This window comes from Rana temporaria, chromosome 4 (genome assembly GCF_905171775.1).
Source record: "Rana temporaria chromosome 4, aRanTem1.1, whole genome shotgun sequence".
NCBI lineage: Eukaryota > Metazoa > Chordata > Amphibia > Anura > Ranidae > Rana > Rana temporaria.
The window spans coordinates 460,996,701-461,023,495 of NC_053492.1; the positions used below are offsets into that span (position 1 = coordinate 460,996,701).

Below are 26,795 nucleotides of genomic sequence, written 5' to 3' on the forward strand. Positions count from 1 at the left end.
TTTCAGGGGGCACAGGCCAGCCTGCCTTTCAGGGGGCACAGGCCAGCCTGCGTTTCAGGGGGCACAGGCCAGCCTGCGTTTCAGGGGGCACAGGCCAGCCTGCGTTTCAGGGGGCACAGGCCAGCCTGCGTTTCAGGGGGCACAGGCCAGCCTGCGTTTCAGGGGGCACAGGCCAGCCTGCGTTTCAGGGGGCACAGGCCAGCCTGCGTTTCAGGGGGCACAGGCCAGCCTGCTTTTCAGGGGGCACAGGCCAGCCTGCATTTCAGGGGGCACAAATACCACATGTGGCCAGAGGTTGGGGGTGCCGGAGAGACTCGGAAATACTTAGATTGTTCGGCTGCCCTCGGAAACCCCCTGGAAAGATTCGAAACGTCCTACTCGTTTTGCGAGACAACACTTGCAAACTGAGTCAGGATTTTAATTTTTTATTTTTAGCAAAACGCTCGTTAACCGCGTTACTCGCAATCCGAGGTTCCACTGTATATATTATTTACTTTCTATAATCCATCTGCCCTTGGCTCAGGCATGCAGACAGGAGGGTGTGCTTAGCTGGACAGGAGGCCTCCCATGAAGACCCCTGGGATGTATGACATTATTTTAGCCTAGGCCAGAAACCAGGAAGCAACTGAAGAAATTTCAAAAACAAAAAACGTAAAATATAGCTTACTATCTATTTACTAAAACTAGCAGCAGAAGGAATACAAATAGTTAATATTGATTGAGAGAGTTTAGTTCCTCTTTAACTGCTTGCCGACCAGCCACCTCAGTTATACGGCGGCAGGTCGGCTCTGCTGGGCAGCCAATAAGGGGCACGCGCACGGACCGGGGACGGACCGGGGACCGGGAGCTGTGTGTGTAAACACACAGCTCCCGGTCCTGTCAGGGGAGAAATGCCTGATCATCTGTTCATACAATCCACCCCCCCCTACAGTTAGAACACACCTAGGGAACATACTTAACCCTTTCCCTGCCCCCTAGTGTTAACCCCTTCCCTGCCAGTGGCATTTATATAGTAATCCAATGCATTTTTATAGCACTGATCGCTATAAAAATGCCAATGGTCCCAAAAATGTGTCCGAAGTGTCCGCCATAATGTCGCAGTACCGAAAAAAAAAAAATCGCTGATCGCCGCCTTTACTAGTAAAAAAAAAATATTAATAAAAATGCCATAAAACTATCCCCTATTTTGTAAACGCTATAACTTTTGCGCAAACCAATCAATAAACGCTTATTGCGATTTTTTTTACGGAAAATATGTAGAAGAATACATATCGGCCTAAACTGAGGAATTTTTTTATATATATATATATATATATATATATATATATATATATATATATATATATATATATATATATATATATTTTTGGGGGATATTTATTATAGCAAAAAGTAAAAAATATTCATTTTTTCAAAATTGTCGCTCTATGTTTGTTTATAGCGCAAAAACTAAAAACCGCAGAGGTGATCAAATACCACCAAAAGAAAGCTCTATTTGTGGGAAAAAAAGGACGCCAATTTTGTTTGGGAGCCACGTCGCACGACCGCGCAATTGTCGGTTAAAGCGACGCAGTGCCGAATCGCAAAAAGTGCTCTGGTCTTTGACCAACAATATGGTCCGGGGGTTAAGTGGTTAAAAAAGGTCACCATGGATGACTGCATGGAGTATTATGGGGTGGAGACGGGGGCGGAGTTGCTAGTAGCCAACAGCAGAAATGGAGGTCTTGGCTTTGTTTTTATTTTATTCCAATCAAGATAAATATTTTACGAATCACAATGCTCTAGTGTACTCAATTAGTTCTCCAATACGTTTCCCTTTTCACTCAAACTGTAATCCCATTGTTGGCGCCCATAACAGCAATAATAAGCAAGCCGCGCATTATAACCTCAGGACGTTCTGTGAATTATTCACAACAGCTGGCCTTTAACTACCGAAAACCTTGTAGATCCGCGGTAAAACCGGCCATTTAGATCAAGATTATTCGGCATGTAAGGCAGGATACAGCTGCTTATCTGAATTCTATTCATCGCTCATGTGATCTTCCTCCTCTGCCAACCGCTCAGCACTTTTCCCAACCTCTCTAAGTTTTGTAAAATGCATAAAAAAAAAAAAAGTTTTAAACAAAAATGCAAAAAAAACAACAAAAAAACAAATAACGGCCTGTGACAAATAGAAATAATACCTCTTGGATGTGAGCTGCGACAGCTGCCTTCGTGTCGAAATTCAAGTCTTGTATTTGATCAATAAACTCTTCTTTTCTTGAGCACTGTTACAATATAAAATAAAAAAAATAGGCAATGTTATGTTATCTTAGAGTGCACAAGCGTAAAATACATTTTCATATGCATAGAGTGCATCCGGAAAGTATTCAGTTTTTTCACATTTTCTGTTACAGCCTTATTCCAAAATGGATTAAATGTGTTATTTTCCTTAACCACTTAAGACCCAGACCATTATGCAGGTAAAAGACCTGGCCCCTTTTTGCGATTTGGCACTGCGTCGTTTTAACTGACAATTGCGCGGTCGTGCGACGTGGCTCCCAAACAAAATTGGCGTCCTTTTTTTCCCACAAATAGAGCTTTCTTTTGGTGGTATTTGATCACCTCTGCGGTTTTTATTTTTTGTGCCATAAACAAAAATAGAGCGACAATTTTGAAAAAAATTCAATATTTTTAACTTTTTGATATAATAAATATCCCCCAAAAATATATATATAAAAAAATAGTTTTTCCTCAGTTTAGGCCGATACGTATTCTGCTACATATTTTTGTTAAAAAAATAAAAATAAAAAATCGCAATAAGCATTTATTGATTGGTTTGTGCAAAAGTTATAGCATTTACAAAATAGGAGATAATTTTATGGCATTTTTATAAAAAAAAATTTTTTTACTAGTAATATCGGCGATCAGTGATTTTTTTTTGTGCGTGCGACGTCACTGATCGTCGTTCCCTAACACAGGGAACAGGTGATCAGTGACAGCCACACTAGGAGGAACGGGGAAAGGTTTGTTTACACTTACCTCTCCCTGTTCTTCAGCTCGTGGGACACCGGAGAACATGACCAGGTCACGAGCACGCCACCGCGACCCTGGGCTCTATAAGGAAACGTACAGGTACTTGCCTGTGCCCAATCGTCCCTTCTGCCGACGTATATCGGCGTGAAGGGGTCCTTAAGTGGTTAAAATTCTACATACAATTCCCACAATGACAATGTAAAAGAAGTTTGTTTGAAACCTTTGCAAATGTATTAAAAATAAAAAAAATCCCACGTACAGTACATATTCACAGCCTTTGCTCAATACTTTGTTGAAGCCCCTTTGGCACCAATTACAGCCTCAAGTCTTTCCGAATATGATGCTACAAGCTTGACACACCTATTTTTGGGCAGTTTCTCCCATTCTTCTTTGCAGGACCTCTCAAGCTCCATCAGGTTGGATGGGGAGCATCGGTGCACAGCCATTTTCAGATCTCTCCAGAGATGTTCAATCGGGTTCAAGTTTGGACTCTGGTTTGGCCACTCGAAGACATTCACAGAGTTGTCACATAGCCACTCATTTGTTAAATTGGCTGTGTGCTTAGGGTCGTTGTCCTGTTGGAGAAGAAACCTTCGACCCAGTCTGAGATCCAGAGCGCTCTGGAGCAGGTTTTCATCAAGGATGTCTCTTTACATTGCTGTATTCATCTTTCCCTCAATCCTGACTAGTTTCCCAGTTCCTGCTGCTGAAAAACATCCCCACAGCATGATGCTGCCACCACCATGCTTCACTTTAGGGATGGTACTGGCCAGGTGATGAGCGGCGCCTGGTTTCCTCCTCACATGACGATTTCCATTCAGGCCAAAGAGTTCAATCTTTGTTTCATCAGACCAGAGAATTTTGTTTCTCATTGTCCGAGAGTCCTTCAGATGCCTCTTGGCAAACTCCAGCTGGGCTGTCATGTGCCTTTTCCCGAGGAGTGACTTTCCGCCTGGCCACTCTACCATACAGGCCTGATTGGTGGAGTGCTGCAGAGATGGTTGTTCTTCTGGACGGTTCTCCTCTCTCAACAGAGAAATGCTGGAGCTCTGTCAGAGTGACCATCAGGTTCTTGGTCACCTCCCTGACTAAGGCCATTCTCCTCCGATCGCTCATTTTGGCCAGGTGGCCCGCTATAGGAAAAGTCCTGGTGGTTTCAAACATTCTATTTTTATGAATAATGAAGGCCACTGTGGTACCTTCAATACTGCAGAAAATTTTCTGTACCCTACCCCCGATCTTTGCCTCCATACAATCCTGTCTGGGAGGTCTACAGACAATCCCTTGGACTTCATGGCTTGGTTTGTGCTCTGACATGCACTGTTAACTGTGGGACCTTATGTAGTCTGGTGTGTGCCTTTCCAAATCATGTCCAATCAACTGAATTTACCAGAGGTGGACTCCAAATCAAGATGTAGAAACATCTCAAGGATGATCAGTGGAAACAGGACGCACCTGAGCTCATGAGTGTCATGGCAAAGGCTGTGAATACTTATGACATGGTATTTTTTTTTTATTTTTTTTTATAAAAAAACAAAGATTTCAAACTTCTTTTTTGTTGTCATTATGGGGTATTGTTTGTAGAATTTTTAAGAAAATAATGAATTTAATCCATTTTGGGATAAAGCTGAAACATAACAAAATTTGGAAAAAGTGAAGCGCTGTAAATACTTTACATGTGCACTGTATGTAGCTGGTACATAAAGCCGGAGAAAATGAGGCATATGATGTTTATTTTACTGAATGCACTTCTGAGTTGCTTTGAAGAGCATAATGCATATATATATATATATATATATATATATATATATATATATATATATATATATATATATCTATAATATTTTTTTTAAAATAAACTATAAATATTATCCCATCTCAGTTTATGTATACCGTATATACTCAAGTATAAGCCGACCCGAATATAAGCCGAGGCACCTAATTTTACCACAAAAAAAAATGGGAAAACGTATTGACTCGAATATAAGCCTAGGGTGTCCATCAGCATTCCACACTTTGCCTCACTGTGTCCATGCCTCACTGTGCCCATGACTAGACTGACGTTTAACATGGGAGTCTATGGAAGGGGTATCCGGCTTTGAAAAATCGGTGCTTCCCACCTGTAGGTCCCCCAGACAACAAACTTTGCACACTTGTAGAGGAGAAATGGTGCTACAAGTCTGCCAAGTTCTGGGTTCAGAGGACCTACAACCGGCCAGTACCGGGTCCCCAAAATCACCAGAGAAATTACCGTTTAACATGGGAGTTTATGGAAGGGGTGCCCAGCACCGGGCCCCCAAAGTCCGGGAGATCAGGCGCAAAAAAGTGATTCGAGTATAAGCCGAGGGGGAGAAAAAAATGTGCTTAAAAACTCGGCTTATACTTGAGTATATATGGTAATTACTTTCCAGAGTTGCTGTTACCACTGTCTTGTCCAGCTATATCTGACCTTCTCTATGTGGAAATATATTCTGGGGTGGCAAAATCAGAGCATAGACACAGAATTTATTCCCTAAATTAAACAGTCGCCTCACTGCTTTCAAAAAAAAAAAAAAAACCTTAGATATTTACGCACAACTGAGAATGGAAGACTTTGACATTGTAGGTCTCTTTACTTTTGGCTTAGTAGTTAGGGGATGCAAAGTTTCCTTTTAAAGCTAAACTCCGGGAAAATATGAAAACTACTCTTGCATTGGGGCTCCCCTCACACTGCAAGGAATAAATGCTAATTTTTTTCCCTAGAGTACCATTAAAAGTATAACTAAAGGCAACATTTTTTATTTTATTTTTAGTTTTGGATAGAGTTTTTATTGCCGTCTATTCCTCCCATTAAGGAGATTCACCCCCTCTGTTGTCCTGTTCGTGGTGACAGTGAAAATAAAAGAAAACCCCAAATGTTGGGTTTTCCCCAGGAAAGTAATAGAGGGGAAATCTTCCAATGGCGACACTAGTTCTGGTGACCTGGGGGCACCAAGGAATTCCTTTTAATTTTCAGAGATTCTCTCTCACTTCCTGTCTGGCTATAGTAGAAGAGGAAATGAACAGGAAATCTCTGCAATGGTAAACAAAGGGCAGGACAAAGGCAGGTGAAGCTTGAAATTCTCATTGGAGATTATATATTGCCTGGAGCTTTTGGTAGGGCGATTTACAGGTCCAGGGGATCTAGTACCTATAGGCTGCCTGGGCACAGTCCGCCGTGATGGGTAGGGACACTGGCACTGGCGGTAGGGGCACTTCCCTACTTCATTCAAAAGTACAAAAATGTATTTAGATCCTCTTTAAATTTACTGAAGGTGTGTGATATGATAAAGTTACACTAATTAGCATGAGAACTGTGGTTTACCTGAACCGCACAGCCCAGCATAAGCAGCAACATCTTCTTCATCTCTTCTGTACCTTGCTCTGGTAGAAAAAAAAAAAAAAAAGTAAAATGAAAATGATATCTGCTTGGTAGAAATCCAAACCATTATTGTATCATCACAATTGTATTTTAGCTGTGTGCTGCACTTTGCTAAAAAAAACTGCAAGGATAAGCACAGGGGAGATCGGCTGCCGGATGTTTAATCACCTTCATAATGCTGGATTATGTTAAATAATTTCACCAGAAACTGTCATCTGCTTTCATAATCAGAACTCCAGTTTGGCCGGTAATGGTATCCTCCTTCATGTCAGAGGGTTAACCGGTAAATAGGAATGGGACGCTCCTCAAAACTACCATTCCAAAATTGGATCCAATAAACAAACTATAATCAGAAAAGAAGAGTGGACGTTCCATGTAGCGATGGGAAAACACTCCACAGGGCCGCTTTCACACTTATGCGACTTCAAAGTCGCGCAATTTTGCCGCGATTTTAACAAGACCGTCATACGACTGTGGATCTGACTTTCCCCCACGACTTGAAGTATGACTTCAATGAGCAGAGACGCCGATTTTGATGCCCCAATAATTAGGGGGAATTCCACACCAATTGTTTTTTTGAAAAAAAAAAAACGTCATAGGTTCCCCCTTCTTTGGCATTCCGGGCCCATCGGTCTGTTAAGGGTTTTAAGGGGAACCCCCGCCTAAAAAAAATGGCGTGGGGTCCCCCCAAAATCCATACCAGACCCTTATCTGAGCACCAGCCAGGCTGGTTAGGAAAGGGGGTGGGGACGAGCTAGCGCCCCCCCTCGTGAGCCATACCAGGCCACATGCCATCAACTTGGGGGGTGGGTGCTTTGGGGCAGGGGGGCCCTGCACCCCCCACCCCAAAGCACCTTGCCCCCATGTTGATGAGGACAAGGGCCCCTTCCCGACAACCCTGGCCGTTGGTTGTCTGTGGCTGGGGGGCTTATCGGAATCTGGGAGCCCCCTTTAATAAGGGGGCCCCCAGATCCCGGCCTCACACCCTATGTGAATGAGTATGGGGTACATCATACCCCTACCCATTCACCTGGGTGGGAAAAAAAGTGTCAAGAAAAAAAAAACACACTACACTGGTTTTTAAAGTAATTAGGCAGCTCCGAGGGTCTTCTTCCGACTTTGGGGGTCTTCTTCCCACTCCCCGGTGCCTTCTCCGCGCTCTCCGGTGCTTTCTGCCGGGCTCCGCTATCTTCTTGCAGCTCTTTTACTAGCGGCGGCCTGGTCTTTCCCGTCGGCTTCTTCCCAATGGGACTGTGATGTCCTATGGGGCGGGGTCACCGGGGGACATCACCCGGTGACCCTGCCCCAAGCCTATATAAGTCATTGCGCACCACACACACGGCATTACAGTGGGAGAGATCATCGTGTCAACATCGGGACAAGAGAAGAGGGAAGAAGCCGACGGGGAAGACTGGGCCGCCGCTAGTAAAAGAGCTGCTAGAAGTCCAGGTGGCACAGAACACAGATCACCTGGAAGGCGCTCCCAGCAGGCCAAGGGATTTAAGGAAATCCCAGCCCATTGGCTGAGATACCCCATATATCCATAACCTGACCTTGCATTGCCCTTCTCATATCTAGTACAACCAAGTCCCCGGACACCTAGTGGTAGAAGAGAAAGTGCAACAAGGCCAAACTTGGTGAAAAATCAATAGATCTCCATCAAATCAACCATGAAAAGTATTCATGGCAAGTAAATTTGTGAGGAAAAACCTTGTGCTACAAATATATATCTTCATACACACACCTACTGTGGCTGTGTAGGTTTACTAGAAATATTCATCATTACTCACCAGAAAAAGGATTTTTTCCAATTGTTAAAACATTCGGTAAAGACATCATAACCAACTGCTGTAAAGATTCCTGAAAAGAAAGAAAAGGAGATATCACTGACAATTCTTAGCAAATACGACAAGAACTATTATTATAATTATTATTATTATTATAATACAGGATTTATATGGTGCCAACAGTTCACACAGCGCTTTACAGCACGAGGGGAGACAGTACAATTACAATATATCATATTTATCGGCGTATATCGCGCACTTTTTTGCCCTGAAAATCGGGGCAAAATCGCGTGTGCGTGATATACGCCGATACCCGCTTCCCGCGCCGTGTTTGAATGCCTGCGCCGACATATACCGAGCGCAGTACGCTCGGGTACATTCGGCCAGGCTCGGCTTCACTCGTAGTCACGCTCTGTGACGTTTGTGTGTGAGAAGCCGAGCCTGGCCGAATATACCCGAGTGTAATGCGCTCGGTATACGTCGGCGGAGGCTTCAAACTGAGCGCGGGAAGCGGGGATTCGACATGAAGACAGCGCGGGAGAAGCCGGGAGGACACCACCGAGGCCGCAGACGGACGCCGGACCGGACAAGGACGCCGGACCGGACAAGGCCGCCGGGCAAGACAACAAAACTATAAGTAGTAAAATTTCATAAAATGTTTTTTTACAGGAAAAACGGGTCAAAATTAGGGGTGCGTGCTATACGCCGGAGTGCGCAATACCCCGATAAATACGGTAATAAAATACAAGAGGGCCCTGCTTAGAAGAGCTGACAATGCTTAGCAAATATCTCACAATAAAGTATATACACGTCATACAGCAAAATAACCAAAATACTTAAAGCGGAGGTGCACCTTCTTTTTTTTTAACCACTTCATTACTGGGCACTTAAACCCCCTTCCTGCCCAGACCAATTTTCAGCTTTCAGCGCTGATGTATTTTGAATGACAATTGCGCGGTCATACAACACTGTACCCAAATTATATTTTCATCATTTTTTTACCCACAAATAGAGCTTTCTTTTGGTGGTATTTGATCACCTCTGCGGTTTTTATTTTTTCCTATAAACAAAAAAGGCAGAACATTTTGAAAAAAAACACAATATTTTTTACTTTTTGTTATAATAATATCCCAATTTTTTTTTTTTTTTGTAAACTATATTTTTTCCCTCAGTTTAGGCCGATACGTATTCTTCTACATATTTTTGGTAAAAAAACTAAATCGCAATAAGCGTTTATTGATTGTTTTGCGCAAAAGTTATAGTGCCTACAAAATAGGGGATAGATTTATAAAAAAAAAAAAATTGTTTTACTAGTAATGGCGGCGATCTGCGAGTTTTGTCAGGCCTGCGATTTTGCGGCGGACACATCGGACACTTTTGACACAATTTTGGAACCATTCACATTTACACAGCGAACAGTGCTATAGTAATGCACTGATTACTGTATAAATGTGACTGGCAGGGAAGGGGTTAACACTAGGGGTCTTGGAAGGGGTTAAACGTATTCCCTGGGAGCGATTCTGACTGGGGGAGGTGACCGATCTGTGTCCCTATGTACGAGGGACACAGCATCGGTCTCCTCTCTCCCTGACAGGAGGTGGAGCTCTGTGTTTACACACAGAGCTCCACGTCCCTGCTCTGTCACTGCCGTTCGCGGGAACCTGGCGGACATTGCGGCCGCCAGGCACGCGCATCGGCATTTCAGCGATGCGCCGGGCACAGTTTTTCCCTGCTGCGCGTGCGGTGAATGCAAATAAAAGGACGTCCAGGGATGTCCACCCGGCAGTTGAGAGCAGCACTGTGGACGTCTTTCGTCGACAGCGTGGGTCTCAAGTGGTTAAAAGCGAGCAGCTACAATTACTGCAGCTGCTGACTTGTAAAAAATGGACACTTACATGTCCAGCACGCCCGCAATGTCAGCAGACGAGGCTGAGCAATCGCTCGGTCCTCGGCTGCTTCTGCCGCCATCCTCGGTGAGGGAATCAGGCAGTGAAGCCTTGCGGCTTCACTGCCCGATTCCCTACTGCGCACGCGCGAGGATCGCGGCGCGCCGTCACTGGTCCCTGCTTTCTACTGGGAACAGTGTTTCCCAGAAGACAGTGGGGGTGGGGGGGGGGGTGACGTCACGAGGCTGGGATCCTGCGGGAGTCAGAAACCGGAAGTGGTGCAAATACCTGCACCCCCCTGAAAGGTGCCAAATATGACACCGGACGGGGGGAGGGATCCAAAAAGCGGAGGTTCACTTTTTGTGTGAACCTCCGCTTTAATGTCCTTATGGCAGAGCCGCATTTAAAAACTCTCTGCGGAGAAATAATGAGCTTCCAGTCTTGGCATGCCTTTAAGGCCCATTTCCATTGTACGGGATTTGCCAATGTTTGGAAACAAAGCAAACCGTACAGAAAGAGCAATGGGAAATCTGTGCCATTGTAATCAACGGACAGCTTCCATCTGTGCTTTAGTACCATGGCGCCTGCAGCCTTTTCCATCCATTTTTCAGAATACATACATGGTTTTCAATGGCCCAGAATAAAAAAAAAATCAGAATACAACGAGGTTGATTTACAAAAGGCAAATAGAGTGTGTACTTTGCAAGTGCAGTTGTGTTCCGCAATGGAATTTGCTTCAGAGCTTAGTAAATGAGGGGAGGCTCTGCTGACTTCCATCATCCAATCATGTGCAAGCAAAAATGCTGTTTTTTTTTTTATTAACCTTGAATGTGATTGGGTATTCTTTGCAAAGTGAACCTTTGCCTCATTTGCCTCATCTGACCAAGATGGAAACCATTAATTTGGTGGGCACTGATGAGGCACGGCACTGGTGGGCACTGATGAGGCAGCACTTGTGGGGCGGCACTGGTGGCCATTGAGGCAGCACTGGTCGGCACTGATGAGGCATCACTGGTGGGCAATGATGAGGCAAGCACTGGTGGGGCGGCACTGGTGGGCACTGAAGCAGCACTGATGAGGCAGCACTGGTGGGCACTGATGAGGCAGCACGGATGAGGCAGCACTGGTGGGCACTGATGAGGCAGCACTGGTGGGCACTGATCAGGCAGCACTTGTGGGCACTGATCAGGCAGCACTGGTGGGCACTGATCAGGCAGCACTGGTGGGCACTGATCAGGCAGCACTGGTGGGCACTGGTGAGCACTGATGGGGAGACACTGATGAGGCGGCACTGGAGGGCACAGATTGGCAGCACTGGTGGATACTGTTGGGACTGCACTGATAAGCAGAACACGGATTATCAATGCCCTGATTATCAGTGTACATGTTCCTTTTAGAGAAGCCGGTTACGACTCTTCTCCTCTCCTCATACTGTCAGCATGAGGAAAGGAATGCCGATAACCGGCTTCTATTTATATCCGTGATCAGCTGTTATTGGACACAGCTGATCACTTGGTAAAGAGTCCACCGATTGGCTCTTTACCTCAATCTTGTGATCAGCAGTGTCCTCAGGACACTGATCACAGAGCGTGCCATCTGCGCCCTTCAGTGGGCGCGATCACGGGAGGCCGTCTTATGATTCATTCGGCTATCGATCGGTCGGGAAATGTGGTTATGCTGCAAAGGCAGCTGGATGGGATTGTACACATGCTGCGGCAAACATTATATAGTACAAACAGAAGAACAAAGATGTAAACAATGCAGTCACCACATTTGGGGGACTTGTATTAATTGGCCCGGATTCACAAAGCACTTACGCCGACGTATCTACAGATACGCCACGTAAGTGCAAATATGCGCCGTCGTAGCTATGCGCCGGACTCTGAAACCAACATACGCCTGAAAATAGGCTTCATCCGACCGACGTAACTTTCCTACGCTGGCGTTTCGTGGGCGCATATTTACGCTGGCCGCAAGGGGCACTCCCATTGATTTCCTATTCAAATATGGAAATGAGGGAGATACGTCGATTCACGAACGTACTTGCGCCCGGCGCATAATATACGCGGTTTGCGCAAGTCGTACGTCCGGCGTAAAGTTATTCCCCATATAGGAGGCGCAACTCATGCAAAGGTATGGACCAGGAAACACAAGCCGTCGTATTTTACGTCGTTTACGTAGTACGTGAATATGGCTGGGCGTAGGTTACGTACACGCCGTAAGCAGTGATTCGACGTATCTTAGGCAGTTGTTTCGACGTGATTCTGAGCATGCGCACTGGGATGCGGCCACGGGACGGCGCATGCGCCGTTCGTTTTAAGTACTTCTACGGCGCTTGGCCCATCATTTGCATGGGGTCACGCCTCATTAGCATGGCTCACGCCCACTTCCACCTACGCTGGCTTACGCCGAGAAAACCCAGTGTAGATTTGAGAGCGAGTGAGAGCAAGTGCTTTGTGAAAACTGTGCTTGCCTCTCTGCGCTGCGTCTGCGTAGCGTATATTCCATACGCTACACCGGCATAAATATGAGCCAATGTATGTGAATCCGGGCCATTGTATTTATCTTGCATTTCTATTACATTTTTATTTTTGGGTTTATATACTCTTTAAAAATTTAACACCACAAAAAGAACAACATCCAAGAAAATGTTTAAATTACAAAACAAAAGCAGTTAAATAGAACGTCCTAAAATGGCTTTTTTTATATCTATCTTTTAGCCAGCCCATAGACCTACCCGCCGCATGTTTCTGGCTTTAAGCAGTGTGTGTATTTTACATTGACTTTCAAGGAACGTCAGATTTCAATTGTGTAAACCACAAAAAAAGCCCATATCTTAGTAAAGCAGACGTCTCCAGAACACATATGGATTAATTCAAGTTCAGGGAACAATAGTAGTATTCTGTGCACCCAGGGCGGAAGCACAGGTTTGGAGGTTTGTACCGTTAATAGACCCCTCCATGTTCACTTAGGAAGAGGCAGATGACAGCGTGGTGTGATTGATGTTGCCGGCTGAGCCTCCTCTTCCTCTTTAGAATCATACGATATCGCACACTTGGCTTTTGGGATAAGTGGAGCATGAGACATATAATTGGCAGAAGAATAGTAATACTAGTCTTTAACCGCAGGACAGCCGCCTTGCTCATAGCTTATGGGAGAGTGAGCTGGCTAATGTACAAAAATGACTCTACCGGGGAGTGTGCGAAGACACAATTTCTCAACTTCCACCTTTAAGCACCCCAACAGCTGATGCGATGACATGGACTAAGCACCTGACAAAAGCTACCCCTCCTATATTGCACACCATTTCCAGAACTAGTATGTGGCACATGAATCATGGAATAGGTGCTTCCATCATGGCTTTTTCACACTTTTTTTGTTCCAGGAGGTACACCTTAGTTTGTGGTGCATTCCCAAATCAGGGCCAGAAGCCTGTTCAAGCATTTGGTTTGTTCCCCTCTTTTCGCCTCATGTTTGTTAGTTAGCCGAGTTCTTATTTCCACACCCAGCCTCACCAGGTTTCTAAATAAAAAAAAACTAAGCTTTAGTGTTCCTTTAAAAGGAGGAAGACTACATCTGTAGCGCCCCCTTACTTTCAGTATGGGCACTACGCTAAAGTTAATGGGAATGGGAGAGTTAGTTTGCTTCCATCCACAATTTTCTGAAATTTGGGCTGGTGTCAATTCAGGACTGTCCTGTACGTCAGTCTGCGCTCCAGGGGTGTGTTACCACCCCTGGGCGACAGTTGGCGATAGAGGGGTCCTGACAGACCCACCTTCCCCAGCAGCCAATCAGAGGAGTGTTTCCCTCTTTGGGCATGCTGGGGGGGGGTATATCTGTGGCAACCACCATGTTCTGTTCTGTGCAGGGCCCGAGTTCCAGGTGCGGTATATCCACCTTCAGGGTACGCGCATCCATGGGCCCTGCCACCGTGGTCTACTTGACCGAAGTTGCGCACCATGCCGAGCTTCACCCTGGCATTGAGAGGGGCCCCAGCGACTTCCTGGGTCTCAGACCTTCATTGAGAGGATCCTAAGCTGAGAGCTGCACGGTGGGGGAACGGCTCGGGGAGAACCTAGAGATAGAGGTTGTCCAGGAGGCCTAGGCGAACCATCGGGGATCCGGTCATCACATTGCATGACAGGTACACTAAAGCTGTCAATTGGTGACCCTTATTTAAACTAACTGGGAGGATTAGCTCCATTCAATCCTTCATATCCAAAATTGTTGAGCCTGTGGCAGAGGCCTTGAGTCGGGCCTGTGGCAGAGGTCTGTTCCTCCCAGTGATTTGCAAGTGTCGCTCCGGCTGCCAGGCCTGTGACAACCGCCTGTCCGGGGGCACTTTACCCACTCTAGTTGGAGTGGCGACGAGCTGAGCTAAATTATTGCCGAGAGCAGGCTTGCTCTCCTTCATATCCAGGGCCTGATACTAAAGTTCTCTCTATGCTCATCAACCTTTCTCTATTGTGTGCCATGTTGATGTTGGCCATATTGGGCCTTGGAATAAAGCATTGAAAACTTAACTGATGTCTGGACACTCGCTCTGTACCTACACTCACAGGTGTCACCCCTAGACCAAGAAAGAAAAAGGGTAACTTAATACGCCGATCCCAAACTATTCAGCGGCTCCTTTACCCAAGATTCCCCACACTGGAAGGGGCCAAGCTGGCACTTCCTCGCCCCCTTTGAATCATTTTTTTATTTTTAATAATTCTCTTTTAAACTCCAGTATAAAAAAATAGTAGTGGTAAAAAAATCACTTGTGGGTTACTTAAACCCACAAGTGCTTTTTTTTTTTTACCACTACTATTCCTTTAAATGGGCTTTTGAAAATTACAAATGCAGCAATTTAGAAACTGGATGAAAGCTTTAACACTTTTTAAAAGATAAAAAGTGCATTTTATATACATCTATATAGATCAGAACAAAAAGAGTGACAAATGAGGATGAAAGAGGGACAGAGGGACCTTGTTCCAAATCAGGGACAGTTGGGAGCTATGGTAATCAAGGTTAGTTGTGCCATTGTTGCGAGTCTCCTCTATGAAGAATAATCACTGATATTTTCCTCAGCAGAAGCTAGAGCATATTACTCTATGGAGAGACACTGTGTGGCAGGACCTTTGTAAGTTACAGAAGTACTTGCGCCCGGCGCATTAATATACGCGGTTTACGTAAGGCTTACGTCCGGATTATAGTTATTCCCCATCTATGAGGCGCAACTCATGCAAAGGTATGGACCAGGGAACAGCCATCGTATTTTACGTTGTTTACGTAGTAGTACGTGAATATGGATGGGCGTAGGTTACGTTCACATCGTAGGCAGTGATTCGACGTATCTTAGGGAGTATTTTCGACGTGATTCTGAGCATGCGCACTGGGATGCGTCCACGGGACGGCACATGCGCAGTTAGTTCGGCCCATCATTTGCATGGAGTCACGGTTCATTTAAATGGATCACGCCAACTTCCACCTACTTTGAATTAGGCTGGCTTACGCCTACGAATTTACGTTACCCCGGCGCAATGTTGGGAGCAAGTGCTTTGTGAATACTGTGCTCGCCGCTCTGCGCTATGTCGGCGTAGCGTATATTCGATACGCTACGCCGGTATAACTATGCGCCGCTGTATGTGAATCCGGGCCATTGAGGTTGGTTTGAGGTTGCTGTTTTTTTTCCTTGCATGTGATTGGGTTTTCTTTCCCAAGTAAAGCTTTACCTTCAACCAAGCTCTGGAGAAACTGCACTTGCAGAGTGCACAGTCTAATTGCCTTTAGTAAATCAACCCCACTGTCCCTCACCAACAGGTTCCTGTCCCTGACTTGGCCACTTTGCAAATGCAGTTAGCACTGCCCCCTGTAAAGATGGCCAGGGTGGTCATTAGGCGCAGCAGCGTCCAATCAGATGGCTAATGACAGATGGCTAGTGACACCTACAGAGGCCTCAAAAGAACAAGAGCTCTGCTTACTCCCATTTTCCCCTTCATATTGGCTGCTGGGGCAGCGCCACCTGTATGTGGAGGATGAACCACAACAAGCCGACAGCTACAGATGGACATATACCAAAATTAAAGCAAGTATATCGTATTTTGTTTTTCGAGCACTACACATAAAGGGCTGTCAATGCAAAGTCGTGGCTTAAAGTGGAGGTTCACCCTATAAAAAATTTCTAACAATACATCCAGCCCAGTCCTGCATATAAAATGACACTGACCTTTTTTTTTTCTTTGCCGTAGATATTGTTTAGCCGTGGAATTCACTGCGGCTTCCGGGTAAGGGAAACCCGCGGGAGTGGGCGTTCCTATTGTCATGCCAATTGATTGACATGCTAAACGACAGCGCACACAGCGCGTCACGACTTCCCGAAGGAAGCTCGGGTCGGCTGGGCTCTATTCGGCGCCTGCGCACCGGCGCCGAATAGAGCCGAGCTTCCTTCGGGAAGTCGTGACGCGCTGTGTGCGCCGTCATTTAGCATGTCAATCAATTGGCATGACAATAGGAACGCCCACTCCCGCGGGATTCCCTACCCGGAAGCCGCGGTGAATTCCACGGCTAAACGATATCTACGGCAAAGAAAAAAAAAGGTTAGTGTCATTTTATATGCAGGACTGGGCTGGATGTATTGTTAGAATTTTTTTATAGGGTGAACCTCCACTTTAAAGAAAGGAAAAACCTACTGACTACTGGAACTTGTAGCATTGACCTCCTAATACCAGACAATGACCTGAAATACACTGGAGGAGAAAATTCTACAAATCTGTTGAGACGGATTTAAATTCTTTCATAAGCAGCTGCTGCGAGTTCTGTACCGGCATCAAACACCAAGTACAGGATAGGTACAGGGTGCACAGAGATGAAATGTAGCCCAAGTTTACCCAAATTTCCCTGAAAAACGAATTATTGTGAATAGTTACTATTGCTACTTTGGGGATTGAAAAAACAACCCATGGTAGATGCATTACACTAAAAACAATGCATTTGTCCACCATAAAACTTAAATATAATATGGGATGCCCATAGAACCTGTTGCTTTGCCATCATATTAAGAACTTGAAATTCGTTGAGCCTTGAAGTCCTGATGCACATATTATATCTAGTGTCACTTCCCCTGCATCACCATGCAGACTATTTCTCCTCCTCTGCGTACCTCCCGCAGACTGTTGCTCCCAGAACTTCTATCCTCCTGCACAAACTACACAGTAGATCATTATCTTTCCTGTCACATCATCCTCTGTGAGCGAAAGAGACCACTCTGAACAGTCTCAAATGCTGGCTGTAAGTGTTGCCGTTACTAGGCCAGAGGTCTGCAGTACCTCTCCCCGGCGACCTAGAAATTTAGTAGCATGTGCAAATAGGTGGACTACTGCTCCCAGCTAGTCTGGCCCGCAAATCCTGCGCCCTCAGGCCACAGTCTCTCCTCTGGCCTCGCACCCAGCTTCCCTGGCATGCCTCATCCAGCAATCCACTGTGGTCCACTCATCGACCTTCTCCTGCCCCGCGTCCATGTTGGAGAACTTTAACTGGACGTACGTTTCGTCAGCTTCTCCAGCCCCTCTGTTCCAGGACACTCCATCCATGACCGTGTAAGGATGAAGCTCCCTCCCAGCTCTCCCGGGCTTCTCCGCTAGGCCTCGCACCCCCCCCCCCCAGGTGGGGATGGGGCCCCTGCTGCTGCCTAGCACTCAATTCTCTAAATCTCCCGGCCGACAACACCCCTCCAGTGGGCTGGACCGAAGCTTATATGGGAGGCCTGCCTCCTGCCAATTCCAATTGGGGATTGGCCAGGGCTCCTCACATGAGCGACCAGCCACTCCAGTCCTGTGTCCTGCCCCTCTTCTAGATCATTCTCCCTGGATGCAGGGGAGGCACCCCAGAACAAAAGCACAAGTGGTCACACCCACTGCTACACTAACCACTCCCTGCCCACAGATCAAAACAAACAGGCCTAGCCTGAAGTATAGGCCTGCCCAAATGTACCTGCTCTGACAGCTTTCCTACAAAAATCCCCACTCTAGCACCTACCTAAGGTAGAGGGTGCTACACATTCAACATTTCTTCAAAACAATGACTGCCTCCTGAAGCATGTCCACAGTCTCTGACCATCTCTTGTACCAGGTCCACAGTCCCTGACCATCTCTTGTACCAGGTCCACAGTCTCTGACCATCTCTTGTACCAGGTCCACAGTCTCTGACCATCTCTTGTACCAGGTCCACAGTCTCCGACCATCTCTTGTACCAGGTCCACAGTCTCTGACCATCTCTTGTACCAGGTCCACAGTCTCTGACCATCTCTTGCATCAGGTCCACAGTCTCTGACCATCTCTTGTACCAGGTCCACAGTCTCTGGCCATCTCTTGTACCAGGTCCACAGTCTCTGGCCATCTCTTGTACCAGGTCCACAGTCTCTGGCCATCTCTTGTACCAGGTCCACAGTCTCTGGCCATCTCTTGTACCAGGTCCACAGTCTCTGGCCATCTCTTGTACCAAGTCCACAGTCTCTGGCCATCTCTTGTACCAGGTCCACAGTCTCTGGCCATCTCTTGTACCAGGTCCACAGTCTCTGGCCATCTCTTGTACCAGGTCCACAGTCTCTGGCCATCTCTTGTACCAGGTCCAAAGTCTCTGGCCATCTCTTGTACCAGGTCCACAGTCTCTGGCCATCTCTTGTACCAGGTCCACAGTCTCTGGCCATCTCTTGTACCAGGTCCACAGTCTCTGGCCTTCTCTTGTACCAGGTCCACAGTCTCTGGCCATCTCTTGTACCAGGTCCACAGTCTCTGGCCATCTCTTGTAACAGGTCCACAGTCTCTGGCCATCTCTTGTAACAGGTCCACAGTCTCTGGCCATCTCTTGTAACAGGTCCACAGTCTCTGGCCATCTCTTGTAACAGGTCCACAGTCTCTGGCCATCTCTTGTAACAGGTCCACAGTCTCTGGCCATCTCTTGTAACAGGTCCACAGTCTCTGGCCATCTCTTGTAACAGGTCCACAGTCTCTGGCCATCTCTTGTACCAGGTCCACAGTCTCTGACCATCTCTTGTACCAGGTCCACAGTCTCTGACCATCTCTTGTATCCTGTCTTCAGTTACTAACCATCTCCTCTTTGAATAGCTTTTTTATCATGTCTGCAATCTCTGGCCATCTCTTTCATCATCTCTGACCATTTCCAGTGTCTGACCAGGTCTTGTATCACGTCCATAGTTTTGACTATATCTTGTTGTGGGTCTGCTGTATCGGACAAGGAATATGTACTGAATTTTATGTGTGGCCCTTTGGTAATGTCAAGGGCCACACTAAAAGCCGCCCATATCGGTAAGTTGACCACCACTGGGTTAATGCACAAGATAAAAAAAAAAACTCCTTCTGCAGCAAAGATATGTAAAAAATAAAAGCTGGAGTTCTGCTTTAAGATGGTGTCAAAGGCCTACATTAAGACACCAATCAGGCTTGTCTGGTCCAGACAGACACCCAAGGTGCCTTAGGGTGAATACTTCCCAGTACAAAGGATTCATCTATTCCAGCTGAAGAATTGGAAAGCTCAGCCCTTTCTGAAGCCCAGGAGATAAAACCTTAGTCAGCCGCTGCTGCTTAGAAAGCTTCCCCTAGAATTAGACCCGGCACAGCATGTGTATGCAGAAAATGCTGGCGCAGATCAATTACTGTGCAGGACACGCGGTCTATCTCCAATGGACGTGCAGGAGTCAATAAGGTGCAGATAACCGATGAGTTCATTGTTCTAGTATCGAGCTGCAGGATAATGTACCGGGTCTGTTCCTCTTCCATTCACAGACGATAGATACACGTCGCCACTTTACCTTTCTTCTAATTCAGTTGCTGGCTCAGCGCTTTCTCCAGGAATTGCTAAACCATCAACTGAGGGATGAAAATGATCCGGACGTCACGGTCCACAAAATGATTATCCTTCTCACAAACACCTACCTCCCAACCTTCGGAGATGGGAACCTTTTAGCACATCGTTGGGGTTCATTTACTAAAAGCAAATAGGATGTTTACTTTACAAGGGACGCTGCACTTTGCCAGAACATTGCACCAGAGTTTAGGGAATGTGGCAAAGTTACGTTCTAAAAAGAATACCAAATCACGTCAGGGAGAAAAAAGAATAAAAAAAAGAATTTTTGCCTGCACATAATTGTGTAATTTATGAAATTGCATATACCGTATATACTCGAGTATAAGCCGAGTTTTTCAGCACATTTTTTTGTGCTGAAAATGCCCCCCTCGGCTTCTACTCGAGTCACCTTTCTGCACCTGATCTCCCGGACTTTGGGGACCCGGTACCGGCCGGCCATAGGTTCCCTGGACCCCAAACTTGGCACACATGTAGTCTTTGCTAAAAAATATATACATATAGCTAGATTCAGTAAGAGTTAGGCCGGCTTATCAGTAGATAAGCCGACCTAACTCGGAATCTACGCCGACCTAAGTTTAAGTGTATTCTCAAACAGAGATACACTTAAACCTATCTAAGATACGATGGCCTGCGCCGTTCTATCTTAGGGTGCAATATTTAGGCTGGCCGCTAGGTGGCGCTTCCATTGCGGTCGGCGTAGAATATGTAAATCACTAGATACGCCTATTCACGAACGTACGCACGGTCGACGCAGTACAGATACGCGGTTTCCGTAAGAGATATGCCGCCTAAAGATAGTAATTTCCCTAGGTAGCGTAGCCAATGTTAAAGTATGGCCGCCCTGTTCCCGCTTTGAACGGGGCGGCCATACTTAGCCGCAATGCACACTGGGATACTTAGCCGCAATGCACACTGGGATGTGTAGGCGGACGGCGCATGCGCCGTTCGTAAATTACGTCAATCACGCAAGGTCACCCCTCATTACCATAAAACACGCCCCCTCAACTAAATTTGAATTAGGCGCCCTTACGCCCGCCCGATTTAAGCTACGCCGCCGTAACTTAGCAGGCAAGTACTTTGTGAATCATGTACTTGCCTGGCTAACTTACGGCGGCGTAGTGTAAATACGATACGCTAAGCCGCCTTAAAGTTGCGGCACTCTCTGTGGATCTACCTAATAATGTTTGGGGGTTCTGAGTAATTTTCTAGCAAAAAAAATATGATTTTTACATGTAGGAGAGGAGAGCCAGAATAGGCCTGGGCTAGGACCACCAAATGCCCTTGCAAACCCAGATATGATTTTGTAAGTGTAGCAATGACATCACTGTTCTTTACATAGTCTGTGTAGAGAGCAGAGCTGTGGGAGGGGCCAATCAGGCTCCACCCACTACAGGCTGCCTGCAGAAAACTACAGGAGGCCAGCAGAGACATGACCAGTCACCATGCATAGGCAGAGGCGGCTCTTTAATTAGACAAATTAGGTGGTTGCCTAAAGCCTCACACTCACAGGGGCCTCGCGGCTGCCTAATTTGCCTCTGCTTAAAGTGGAGGTTCACCCAAAAACTCCATTTTTAACATTAGATTGAGGCTCATTTTGGGCAGCAGAATCAAGTGTTTTTTTTTTTTAAATCGAAGCAGTACTTACCGTTTGAGAGCGATGTTCTCCGCCGCTTCCGGGTATGGGCTGCGGGACTGGGCGTTCCTATTTGATTGACAGGCTTCCGACGGTCGCATACAGCGCGTCGCGATTTTCCCAAAGTAGCCGAACGTCGGTGCGCAGGCGCCGTATAGAGCCGCACCGACGTTCGGCTTCTTTCGGCAACTCGTGACGTGCTGTATGCGACGGTCGGAAGCCTGTCAATCAAATAGGAACGCCCAGTCCCGAAGACCATACCCGGAAGCGGCGGAGAAGATCGCTCTCTAAAATGGTAAGTACGGCTTCGTTTTTAAAAAAAACTACCCGATTCCCCTAGACAAAATGAGCATCAATCTAATGTTAAAAATACAATTTTCGGGTGAACTCCCGCTTTAAATCACAGTGCTAGATCCGTGCATCTTTCTACAGCCATTTTTATTTGCTTGATTTATTTTTTTTACCCATTATAGGCATGAGTCCATGTTTTGCTTAAAGCGGAGGTTTACCATAAAAAAAAAATATGTTTTTTCTACCATGTCATCCAGCATACTAGCGCGAGCTACAGTATGCCTTTATTTTATTTTTTTGCGCCGTACTCACAGTTTAATGCCGTAGTTACGTTTCAGACTCCCGCGGGGAGTAGGCGTTCCTATGCAGAGGGGAACATGATTGACGGCCGGCTATGGCGCGTCACGCTTCCTGAAAATAGCCGAAATAGGACTTGGCTCTTCACGGCGCCTGCACAGTCAGCTCCTAGTCTGTGCGCAGGCGCCGTATAGCGCCGTGAAGAGCCGAGTCCTACTCCGGCTCTTTTCGGGAAGCGTGACGCGCCATAGCCGGCCGTCAATCATGTTCCCTCTGCATAGGAACGCCCATTCCCTGCGGGGAGTCTGAAACTTAACTACGGTATTAAACTGTGAGTACGGCACAAAAAAATAAAATAACGGCATACTGTAGCTCACGCTAGTATGCTGGATTTCATGGTAGAAACTTGTTTTTAAGGGTGAACCACCGCTTTAAGGACTCACAAAGCCTAGAGCCGCCTCTGTGCATAGGGAGATGGAGAGCTGCAGTGAGCGCTCTTTATTACAGGAAGCCAAAGATTCACACTGGATTACTGCACAGATCTGGAAGAAATAGACAAAGAACACCAATATTCAAAGAAGAATACATAGAATGAAAGTATTTAGACAATATTTGCTCATGCCAGAGCTCAGCTTTGAAAAATCTTAGATGTCTTTATAACATTGTGAATTCAGAAGGGTATGTCTGTCACTTTTGTGTTTAACCGCTTTCCACCTCGCGCTATAGCCGAAAGAAGACTGCAGCGCGGGCTTCCAGTGCCGGAAAGGCGTCAGTAGACACCCTTCCAGGACTGCACTGCTCACACGGGCAGCGCACTCTGTGATCGCTGAGTCCTTCAGACTCGGCTGATCACAGAACAGCGTAAAGGACCAATCACAGCCCTTTACCACGTGTTTAGCTGTCAGCCAATGACAGCGGGTTACGGAAGTAAACAGAAGCCGTTTAGGAAAGCAGTTAACTAGCTTCTGTTACGGGGAAATTGGTCCCACACAGTGCCCATCAGAGCTGTTAATCAGTGCAAACCAGTGCCCCCCCATCAGTGCCCAATAGTGGAGCCAATCAGTGCCCAATAGTGGAGCCAATCAGTGCCCAATAGTGGAGCCAATCAGTGCCCAATAGTGGAGCCAATCAGTGCCCAATAGTGGAGCCAATCAGTGCCCAATAGTGGAGCCAATCAGTGCCCAATAGTGGAGCCAATCAGTGCCCAATAGTGGAGCCAATCAGTGCCCAATAGTGCAGCCAATCAGTGCCCAATAGTGCTGCCAATCAGTGCTGCCAATCAGTGCCCAATAGTGCTGCCAGCCAGTGCCCAATAGTGCTGCCAATCAGTGCCCAATAGTACTGCCAATCAGTGCCCAATAGTACTGCCAATCAGTGCCACCCATCAGCGCCACCTATCAGTATAACTTATCAGTGCCACCTACCAATGCCCATCAGTGACACCCATCAGAGCTCATTAGTGCCACCTATAAGTGCCACCTCATCAGCGCACATCAGCGAAGGAGAAAAATTACCTGTTTGCAAAGGTTTTTTCAAACTTTTCTGTATTTTTTGTTTCTTTAGCAAAAAATTGATAAAAGACCCAGTGGTGATAAATACCACCAAAAGAAAGCTCTATTTTTGTGAACAAAATGAATAAAATTTTGTTTGGGTACAGTGTTGCATGACCGCGCAATTGTCACAGAGCTGAAAGCTGAAAATTGGCCTGGGCAGGAAGGGGGTGAGAGGGCCCAGTAAGCAAGTGTTTGAAAACAAAGCAATGTCTGACTTTCCCTTTAATCAGTATCTGCAGATAATGACCCTGCGCATTGCTGTGCGCAGCAGAAAGGAGTCCAATACCACAACAGGGATACTTATTGTGGTTGTGTCAACACACAGCCTCTAAACAGGAAAATGGCCGGTTTCATGTATACAGCATGTTGTAGATTGGATTTTATTACAGGAAGTGCCCGATGACAAGCTGTGCAGTCACCAACCAGCAGCAGCTTAATGACCCTTCCCTTCATCGTAACTCTTCTTTGTGGGTAGAAGCGTGATCAGTCCCATGAGTCACCGCATTTACAGCTGATGGTTGGGATTTTTACACTACACAAGTATGCTTGATGATGAGGATGAGAGCTTCAAAATTTAAAGTTGAACTCCAGGCAAAAACATTTTCATTTAAATATATCCCTCAATAGCCTTTAACCACTTAAGATCCGGACCAAAAGAACCTTGCCCCTTTTTGCAATTCGGCACTGCGTCGCTTTAACTGACAATTGCGCGGTCGTGCGACGTGGCTCCCAAACAAAATTGGCGTCCTTTTTTCCCCACAAATAGAGCTTTCTTTTGGGGGTATTTGATCACCTCTGCGGTTTTTATTTTTTGCGCTATAAACAAAAATAGAGCGACAATTTTGAAATTTTTTTTATATTTTTTACTTTTTGCTATAATAAATATCCCCCAAAAATATATATAAAAAAATTTTTTTTTCCTCAGTTTAGGCCGATACGTATTCTTCTACCTATTTTTGGTAAAAAAAAAAAAAAAAAATCGCAATAAGCGTTTATCGGTTGTTTGCGCAAAATTTATAGCATTTACAAAATAGGAAAAGGGAAAGTTTTATTGCATTTCTAGTAATTTTTTTTGTTTACTACTAATGGCGGTGATCAGCGATTTTTTTTGTGACTGCGACATTATAGCGGACACTTCGGACAATTTTGACACATTTTTGGGACCATTGTAATTTTCACAGCAAAAAATGCATTTAAATTGCATTCTTTATTGTGAAAATGACAATTGCAGTTTGGGAGTTAACCACAGGGGGCGCTGATGGGGTTATGTGTGACCTCAAGTGTGTTTACAACTGTAGGGGGGGGTGTGGCTGTAGGTGTGACGTCATCGATTGTGTCCCCCCATAAAAGGGATCACACGATCGATGACGCCGCCACAGTGAAGAACGGGGAAGCAGTGTTTACACGCGGCTCTCCCCGTTCTTCAGCTCCGGGGAGCGATCGCGGGACTCCAGTGGCGATCGGGTCCGCAAATCCCGCGGTCACGGAGCTTCGGACCGGGTCGTGGGAGCGCGCCGCAGGCGCACACCCGCGACCGGGCTTAAAGGACAACGTACATATACGTTGATGTGCCCAGCCATGCCATTCTGCCGACGTATATCGGTGTGAAGGGGACCTTAAGTGGTTAAGGATATATATTAACTTTGTGTGCACCAAATGTCTTTGCAAATCCAGTTATTACTAAATTACATAGCGGTGGTATCATCACTTTGCTATATACATAACCTGTACAGACAGCAGAGCTGTGGGAGGGGGCCAAACAGGCTCCACCCACTACAAGCTGCCTGCAGAGATCTACAGGAGGGGCGGAGACAAGACCAGTCCCCCTGTATAAAGAGAGGGAGCAGCAGTGACTGGTCTTTAATACAGCTCCCGAACAGAAGTAGAGTTTCACATGGTTTGGCTATAGATACATTTTAAGTTAACGTGGATGTAAAGGCAGAAGTTTTTTTTTATCTTAATACATTCTATGCATTAAGATAAAATGCCTACTGTATGCAGCAGCCCCCCCCCCCCCCCCCTCAGCCCCCTAAAACTTATCTAAGGTCACTCTCTGTCCAGCGATGTTCACGAGTGTCTCAGCCGTCCAAAATTCTCCCTCCTGATTGACCGAGACACAGCAGTGGCGCCATTGGCTCCCATTGCTGTCAAAGTCAGCTAGCCAATCAGGAAAGAGTGGGTGGGGCCAGGCCTCCATGTCTGAATGGACACAGGGAGCTGTGACTCAGCTCAGGTGCCCCCATAGCAAGCTGCTTGCTGTGGGGGCACTGATCAGGAGGGAGGGGCCAGGATCACAGAAGAGGGACCCGCAATGAGGAGAATCTGGCCTGCTCTGTACAAATCCAATTGCAACAGAGCAGGCAAGTATATAATGTTTATTTTTATTAGGATAAAAAACAAGGCTTTACAAACCAACACTTTTAAAGGAAAGTGGCTTCCTTTATTACATAAATACTTGCCAGTCCATGTTCTCCCACAGGGTGACAATGCTATTCTGCCCAAAGACAATTCCTTGTCACCCTGTGCAGCTATGTCTTTTGATAATCTAGTGTACATAAAGTATTGGGACGCCCGCCCTTACATGCACATGAACTTTAGTGGCATCCCAGTCTGTAGGGTTCAATATTGAGTTGGCCCTCCCTTTGCAGCTATAACAGCTTCAACTCTTCTGGGAAGACTGTCCACAAGGTTTAGGAGTGTGTCTATGGGAATGTTTGACCATTCTTCCAAAAGCACATTTGTGAGGTCAGGCCCTGATGTTGGATGAGAAGACCTGGCTTGCAGTCTCCGCTCCAATTCAACCAAAGGTGTTCTATGGGGTTAAAGTCAACACTCTGTGCAAGCCAGTCAAGTTCCTCCACCCCAAATTTGCTGTTGGTGTCTGCACAGGGGCCCCAGCAGGGAGGGCCCTTGCTGCATCCTCCTGCAGTCCGGTCGGCCGTGTAACATTACCGCGCGGAACAGGAGATTCAGTTTGCTGTTCCCGGGGCCGGACTGAAAAAAAGTGAACACTCAGTGTGTGCACTTCCTGTCAGTCCGGCCGGGAACAGGAACCCGATTCCCCTGTAC

The 26,795-nt window shown here is 46.3% G+C and overlaps 1 protein-coding gene across 6 annotated transcripts in view; it reads right to left on the reverse strand.

Moving 5' to 3' along the window:
- The window catches only part of CCDC88A (coiled-coil domain containing 88A), a 317,092-nt gene that overhangs the window by 196,226 nt on the left and 94,071 nt on the right, over positions 1–26,795 (reverse strand). For all 6 annotated transcript variants that reach the window (XM_040351671.1, XM_040351670.1, XM_040351668.1 and 3 more), the window contains exons 4-6: positions 8,206–8,275; positions 6,359–6,417; positions 2,184–2,267 (exon numbers count right to left, since the gene is read on the reverse strand). In XM_040351671.1, coding sequence (XP_040207605.1) covers positions 2,184–2,267; positions 6,359–6,417; positions 8,206–8,275 — 213 coding nt within the window. The remainder of the gene's footprint in view (positions 1–2,183; positions 2,268–6,358; positions 6,418–8,205; positions 8,276–26,795) is intronic.